The 7,857-nt window shown below is 35.5% G+C and overlaps 2 protein-coding genes across 3 annotated transcripts; one reads left to right on the top strand and one right to left on the bottom strand.

Annotated features, from left to right (window-relative positions):
• Positions 1-3,024: 3,024 nt before the first annotated feature.
• LOC112711887 (tubulin alpha chain) lies at positions 3,025-5,657 on the top strand. Of its 2 annotated transcripts, XM_072203885.1 has the most exons (5): positions 3,025-3,379; positions 3,975-4,209; positions 4,324-4,694; positions 4,789-5,247; positions 5,333-5,657. In XM_072203885.1, the coding sequence occupies exons 1-5, from the start codon at positions 3,287-3,289 to the stop codon at positions 5,555-5,557; spliced, it is 1,383 nt and encodes a 460-aa protein (XP_072059986.1). In that variant the 5' UTR covers positions 3,025-3,286; the 3' UTR covers positions 5,558-5,657. The 2 variants fall into 2 exon arrangements, with proteins under 2 accessions (XP_072059986.1, XP_025620401.1); XM_025764616.3 differs by having other exon boundaries at positions 4,789-5,657.
• Positions 5,658-6,906: 1,249 nt separating this feature from the next.
• LOC112713081 (agamous-like MADS-box protein AGL62) lies at positions 6,907-7,635 on the bottom strand. The gene has a single exon (XM_025765837.3). The coding sequence runs from the start codon at positions 7,633-7,635 to the stop codon at positions 6,934-6,936; it is 702 nt and encodes a 233-aa protein (XP_025621622.1). The 3' UTR covers positions 6,907-6,933.
• Positions 7,636-7,857: the final 222 nt, after the last annotated feature.

Here is a 7,857-nt window from a genome sequence, read left to right as displayed (position 1 = left end):
CATGAGTTGTGATACATAAATACTCATGACTTCCCTCGTTCATAGTTTCAATATGATATCCATTTTGGCGAATATCTTTAAAACTCAACAAGTTTTTTCGAGACTTGGTAGACAACAGTGCATTATTTATTATGAATTTTGTTCTTCCGGAAAACAAAATTATAGCTCTTCCGGAGCCTTCAATCACATTGCCTGAGCTAATTATAGTATTAACACATTTTTCTTTTGGCACAAAATGGGTAAAATATATATCACTTTTGAGAATGGTGTGTGCACTATTCGCAAGACAAATATCTTCACTATATGTTATTGTCATTATCTTCAAACACAAATAATAATAAAATGAGTAGTAATACATGCACAGTCAAATTGAATTCTTGATTAGAATTATTTTTCTAAGAAACACTGTACATAATGTCATATACTAAAATTTTATTTTAAAACTTGACACATTTAATTATTTCAAAATTCATGAAGATTAATATTTCATTATTTATATACATCATATTTAAAACTCAAATACATAGAAAATAAAACTTAACAATAAGTTTCATACATGATTTATTTACATGAATACTTAACAATCTCATATATTAAACTATTCCATTATTGATCAAATTACCAATATTTCCTTCAGGATCCTCAAAGAAATCAGATACATCATAATGAGTGGGGAAACTTTCAGCATCATTTGAAACGAAATTCGACTCTTTTCCCTTGTCGTCTTTTTTGAAAGATGTCTGGTAAAGATCGACTAGATACCTTGGTGTACGACAGGTACACGACCAATGACCCTTTCCACCACAACGGAAATACTTATCATCTGTTGATTTAATTTGCCCATTATTCTTTTCTTTATCCCACTTCTGGTGAGATCCTTTCTTTTGAACATAATTTTTTTTCCTTCCATAATTTTTCTTGTTGCCAAAACCTTGCCATTTACCTCTTCTGGGGTAATGATTTGCCACATTTACTTCAGGAAATGGGGCGGCGCCAGCTGGGCGCGCTTCATGATTTCTTAAAAGTAATTCATTGTTGCGTTCAGCAACAAGAAGGCAAGAAATTAACTCAAAATATTTTTTAAAGCCTTTTTCTCGATACTGCTGCTGTAGGAGCACATTCGAGGCATGGAAGGTCGAGAAAGTTTTCTCCAACATATCATTATGAGTTATCTTTTTCCCACATAATTTCATTCATGAGGTGATTCGAAACATTGCAGAATTATATTAATTTATGGATTTAAAATCTTGTAGACGCAAGTGCGTCCATTCATATCGGGCTTGAGTAAGTATCACCGTCTTTTGATTATTATACCTTTCTTCAAGGTCTTTGCACAGAACTGCAGGATCTTTTAATGTGAGATATTCATTTTTCAATCCTTCGTCAAGATGACGACGAAGGAAAATCATGGCCTTGGCTTGATCCTTCTGGGATACATTATTTTCAGCCTTAATGGTATCTCTAAGATCCGTTGAATCAAGATAGATTTCAACATCTAGTATCCATAATAAATAATTGTTTCCAGATATATCAAGAGTATTGAATTCAAGATGAGAGAGTTTCGACATAATAAAAATTTGTTACCTGAGTCTTCCTAAAAATTTGATCAGAATCTCGTATTGATAACGTGTTGTGAAATAAATAAGGAAGATGTTCTAAATATAAAATAAAGATATGTAACTAGAAAACTCTAATATTAATATAATTAGCTCGATAAATAATTTATATATTTATATGCACGTAAAGATAGATAGAGAGATATTATTAATAGTGTATAAAGAGAGAAGATAATTTTATTGCTATAAAGAGAGAGGGAGAAAGGAGAGTATTTGTAATTGTGAGTGTAAAATTCATTTGCCTCGATCATGCTTTTATAGGCAAACAAATTCTACTTTCCAAACTTTATTAATTGTACTTTGTTATGAGAATTTGCTCTTTTCAGCATAGAAAATCAAATCAACCCATAAATGAGCATCCATCCTTATCCATCCTTGTTGTAACTAGGGGTGGCAAAATGGGCCAGTCCGCCCCAACCAACCCCGCCCCGCCTAGGCCTGCCCCATAAACGGGGCGGACCGGCCTGTCCCGCCAACTAAAATGGGTTCAAAATGCTAACCCGCCCCGCTTTTATGGCGGATTGGCGGGTTGGCGGGTTAGCTCGCTTGACTCTTTTTTTAAAAAGAATAAAATTCATTAAAATTAACAAAAAAATAATAATTAAAAAATTAAATACAAATAAAAAATAGTTGAATTATAATATTAATTTTTTTACTTTTTTTTAATTTTTAACTTCAATAAAATTGTTCAAAATAATATTTGTTAATAGAATCATCTTTATTTTAAAAAATAAATCATATAATTTGGGCATATATACGAACTTGTAAAATAAAATAAATAAAGTTAATAACTAAAAGAAGAATAAAAATAAAAAATGAAAAAAAAGTGTTTAAAAATTCTATAATTATTAATTTTATAATAGTAATCACTTTTTTATTTAATAAAAAAAATCTTCGACTTGACAGACCGGTCCGCCCCGTCCTACCAAAATCCGCCAATTTGGCAAATTTTTTTAATTTGGCAGACTCTAAATCCTAATCCAATTCACATTTTTTAGTAAATTTAGTAGATCGATCCGAACTCGATCCGTTTTGCCACCCTAGTTGTAACCGTCTGAGATTTTACCAATATTAAAACACATAAATTTGGTAGATGAATTTGGCAAACAACTTTCATCTTCGGCCCCACCGGAATTAAATCAACCCCTTAGATAAACCCCATTTAAAATGTTTTGGCCCATACATGGTTTTGAATTTCAAAATTGACAATCCAGAAACGATAAAAGGTAAAAAAACAAAAACGGCAGTGGCCAATTTAAGATACGCACGCCAGCCACTGAGCCACTTGGTAGTAGCTCAATTTAAACACCGGTAAAGTGGGGCGGCAAAAAATATAAAATTCAAAAACACAGAAAAAAAAGGAAAAGAGAAAGGCTGTTTAACCATGGTTACCAGGTTAGGTTACCGTGGAGCCAATTGGAAACAGACATCTCAACCCATGCCGTCCGTCCCGCATTCCCAACTAACCATAGTAGTTGTCTCTCTTATCTCACTCTCCTATAAATAAAAAACCCAACTCTCAGAGAGGCGCACACATTCCATTTGTGTTATCCATCTCCGCTTCTCAGAAGAAGGCGTCTTCATAAACGCCTTCTCTCTTCTTTGTCTTTCAACTCTCGTTCTCTATACTCTCTCTTCATTTCGTTTCTTGTGTAGTTTGATCTGCGAATATGAGAGAGTGCATCTCCGTTCACATTGGTCAGGCCGGTATCCAGGTCGGAAATGCTTGCTGGGAGCTCTACTGTCTCGAGCACGGCATCGGCGTATGCCTCTTCCTTCCTTCCTTCCTTCTCTGCAACATTACTTCTCTTTTTTGTTTCATTTATCTATAGATCTGTTTTTCAATTTTCTATTAAGCATTTTCTCTTCATTTTCCTCCTTAAGTTTTGCTCTGACTTAATAGATCTAAGTGAATTTGAGCTCTATTGTTCTCGTTTAGGTAGAGTTTCTACGTTATCCGTGTTGTTGTTTCAAAGTTTGTTTGCCTGTATTGCTAGATCTGCCTTAGTTTATTCTTGCATTGCTCGATTTGTGTGTAGATCTGTAACATTTCGACTATGATCTGTCTATGAAAGCTGATATTGGCTCGGAATTTACTCTCTAATGTTAGGATCTGTAGAAAATTTAAGAGAGATTGAATTAATCCTTGTGTATAGATCTTATCTGAGCTCGATGCACCTGATAATTTAGCTCATTTTATTCGAGGATTTGTATAGGGAATCATTTCTAGCTACTTCTAAACTTGTAATTTAGTAGTTTTAATTTAATAAAACATTAATTTCTCTCTCGAGGGGTCTTCTGTATAAGATTTCTTTTGTTCCCTGACTAATTAAACACTGGAATCGAATTGCTGTGCAGCCTGATGGGCAAATGCCAAGTGACCACACCGTTGGCGGTGGTGACGATGCTTTCAACACATTCTTCAGTGAGACTGGTGCTGGAAAGCATGTTCCACGTGCTGTTTTTGTAGATCTGGAGCCCACTGTCATTGATGAGGTGAGGACTGGAACTTACCGTCAGCTCTTCCACCCTGAGCAGCTCATCAGCGGAAAAGAAGATGCTGCCAACAACTTTGCCCGTGGTCATTATACCAGTAAGTATCGGTATTCAAATGCTATTAGCTTTTTCTTTTTCCTTTTTATCTTAATTTGGTTTGTGTGATTGTGATATGTCTGATATCGTATCCGTTGTGTTCTTTCTCTCTCAGTTGGTAAAGAGATCGTAGACCTGTGCTTGGATCGCATCAGGAAGCTTGCTGATAACTGTACTGGTCTTCAGGGCTTCTTGGTCTTCAACGCAGTTGGTGGTGGCACTGGATCTGGGCTTGGATCTCTTCTTCTTGAGCGCCTGTCAGTTGATTATGGCAAGAAATCAAAGCTTGGGTTCACAGTGTACCCTTCTCCTCAGGTGTCCACCTCTGTCGTTGAGCCATACAACAGTGTCCTCTCCACTCACTCCCTCTTGGAGCACACTGATGTTGCTGTTCTCTTGGACAATGAAGCCATTTATGACATCTGCAGACGCTCCCTTGATATTGAGCGTCCCACCTACACCAACCTCAACCGCCTCGTGTCGCAGGTATCAATTTTGCACCTCTGATTATTGTTGCTTTTTTAGTTGATTTTTTCTGATGTGAACTTGGATTAATGGTTCATTTTGTTTATAATTTCAGGTGATTTCTTCATTGACTGCTTCCTTGAGGTTTGATGGTGCCCTCAATGTGGATGTGACTGAATTCCAGACCAACCTGGTCCCATACCCCAGAATCCACTTTATGCTTTCCTCCTATGCACCAGTTATCTCTGCTGAGAAGGCCTATCATGAACAGCTTTCAGTGTCAGAAATCACCAACAGTGCATTTGAGCCGTCATCCATGATGGCCAAGTGTGATCCACGTCATGGAAAGTACATGGCCTGTTGTCTCATGTACCGTGGTGATGTTGTACCCAAAGATGTCAATGCTGCAGTTGCCACCATCAAGACCAAGCGCACCATTCAATTTGTGGATTGGTGCCCCACTGGTTTCAAGTGTGGTATTAATTACCAGCCACCTACTGTTGTTCCCGGTGGTGATCTTGCCAAGGTGCAGAGGGCAGTGTGCATGATTTCAAACTCTACTAGTGTGGCTGAGGTGTTTGGTCGCATTGACCACAAGTTTGACCTCATGTATGCCAAGCGTGCTTTTGTTCACTGGTATGTGGGTGAGGGTATGGAAGAAGGTGAATTTTCAGAAGCTCGTGAGGACCTTGCTGCCCTCGAGAAGGATTATGAAGAAGTTGGTGCTGAGTCTGCTGAGGGTGGAGATGATGATATCGAAGACTATTAGAAGACTTGATTCTCGGCCCTTGTTTGGCATTCGTGATGATCTTTTTATCGTTTCAACCTTTGTGAACTGTTTGCGTGTGTTGTTCATCTTAGTAGCATCGTTTTGTTGCTCATAAGATTTCCCTAGTTTAGTATCCGTTATTGACCTATGTGTGTCATTCCGAAATGTATGCCATTAAAATGTTTTTCACCATCATATACTTATCGTTTATTGCAGACGTGTCTTTTTATCCTATTAATTAAACTGATATCAAAATTTAATTTCAAACTGAAATAAACTGTTACAGCAATTCCAATGAGAGAATTTTTTACTATCATTTTTGACTTTTTATAATAATTGAATTGATTTGAAATTAAAATTTATATTGAATGTAACCTTTAAAGTGTGTGAAGAGAAACTGTCCAAGCATTGAAGATTGCTCTAATAATGAGAAAGATTTTGACTTTTGCAAAATCGACATTAATTCTTAGGATTTTACTGTATATTTTTGTCACAGTATGCATTTAGTTGCTAACTATCTTCCAATAAACAAGGACAACTCACATGGTGCATGTGTGCTTTATTTTCACAGTATCTCTTTGATTGTACCGGAAAAAATATACTTTCAATGCATATATGAGAATTAAAAATTTAGACCTGATGTATCGGTCTATTGGACAATGATAATGCATTCAATAGTTACATTCCAATTTCACTATAGAGAGTAATCCACTTTTACTTAATGTTAGTAGTTGTGTACATACATTATTATTTTGATTTTAGTAATACTATAGAAAAATTAGACATGGTGAATTAATTTTTTTATTAATCAGTAATAGCGTTATTTTTTTTATAATATACTTTCTATATATGCCAATTATTTCTATTGTTTTTTATATATATAGATAACATTATCAAAATAGAAATAATTCACTGTTTAAGAGTTAAAAATACAATGATAAACATTAAGAATTTATTTAAGTTCATGATGCTCTCTTTCTGGCTAAAGAATTTGGATTCTTTAAAAAAAGGAAGTTAAAGCATTATTAAAGGGAAGTTAAAGCATTATTAAAGCTTGAAACGTTAGTGTTAGTGTGTTACCATTGTCCTAGCTAGAAAGAACATATATATTCTCTACTATGTAACCATTTCAAGCACACATTTATTATTATTATTATTATTATTATTATTATTATTATTATTATTATTATTAGATCTACATATCCAACAAAGTAACATAACAGCAAGAAAAAGTGAAATTTATTCTTGGGGACAAAGTAGTCCATGACATCAAAGGACAAATTATTTAATAATTTCAACCACAATGAACATATATACATCTTTTATTTCAAATAAGAAAGCAATTTATAGGAATCTTAAACAAACAACCAGTGAGGTACCAGTTGATGATTCACTTCTTCGGATCCCAAACTAAACCAAACAAATAATAATAAAACAATGAAATGCAAGATCATGATCGTTCCTATATACTCATTTTTGGAAAGAGAATTTTCAAAGATAACCATGACGAAAACCCATGTAATAGGCATTGTTATTAGGAGGAGGCAATGTAGGAGCAACATTGAAGGCAGCAGCATCAGATTTGTTGTTATCAAATGCATGATCATAACGATTAAGTAATCCATTATTACTATTAACCCCAATAATTCGTGAATCCATGTTGGTTTGGTCCATCATGATGATTTTGCTAACATGTTTTGCCAAGTTCTTCTTGAGCTCCTCAATTGAGGCCTTTAGTTGGATCAATTCATGAAAACCAAGATCATCAGTAGAGCTTTCCCACCAAAACTGCCTCTGCCTCACTTTCCTCACATGATCAAGCTCCTCCCCACGCTTCTTCTCCATCTCCAAATGGTTAAGCAGTTGTGTAAGTTGCATATTGAGATCACGGACATTGGCGTTTCTATGCGCCTCAACCAGTTGTTGAGTACTCGATATAGACTCGTGAGGAGGGTTCAGGACGAGATAACGATCGATGATAGATTCTACCTCCGGATGGCCAAAGGAGAAGGCCTTATCCGCCGGAGAGAAAACCACGATCGTTATCTCGACCCCACAAAGGGTGCAAAGTTCACTTGCTTTCTTGAATAGCCCTGACCGCCTCTTAGAGAATGTAACTTGCAAGTGACTCTTTTTTGGAATTTTCTCAATAGGGATCTTTTGGCGACCTAAGCTGGATTTTTTCTTAGACATTCTTCAAAACCTATGAACACAACAAAGAGAGAAAGAACAAGAGAAAAGAGAAACCCAAATGATTCTACTTCTCTTTGGTTTTTTGGGTTCCTTGAGTGGAAACTAACAAGAGAGATATATATACATATACATATATAGTCCATCTTTGGTTCTTAGAAACAAAGTCAATTAATTTTCCATTTCATTGTTTTATGAATTTTTATTGTCACCCCAAAACGAGCA

The sequence above is a fragment of the Arachis hypogaea genome, chromosome 9 (assembly GCF_003086295.3).
Source record: "Arachis hypogaea cultivar Tifrunner chromosome 9, arahy.Tifrunner.gnm2.J5K5, whole genome shotgun sequence".
NCBI classification, from domain to species: Eukaryota; Viridiplantae; Streptophyta; class Magnoliopsida; order Fabales; family Fabaceae; genus Arachis; species Arachis hypogaea.
Note: the sequence above shows the minus strand (reverse complement) of the source record. Positions and strands in the feature narration are given on the sequence as shown.

Excerpts from the sequence above, each read along its gene's own strand:
- LOC112711887 (XM_072203885.1), top strand. The coding sequence starts at position 3,287 with ATGAGAGAGTGCATCTCCGTTCACATTGGTCAGGCCGGTATCCAGGTC. Across the intron at positions 3,380-3,974 it reads GTCTCGAGCACGGCATCGGC|CCTGATGGGCAAATGCCAAG; the intron begins GTATGCCTCTTC and ends ATTGCTGTGCAG. Across the intron at positions 4,210-4,323 it reads TGCCCGTGGTCATTATACCA|TTGGTAAAGAGATCGTAGAC; the intron begins GTAAGTATCGGT and ends TTTCTCTCTCAG.
- LOC112713081 (XM_025765837.3), bottom strand. The coding sequence starts at position 7,635 with ATGTCTAAGAAAAAATCCAGCTTAGGTCGCCAAAAGATCCCTATTGAG.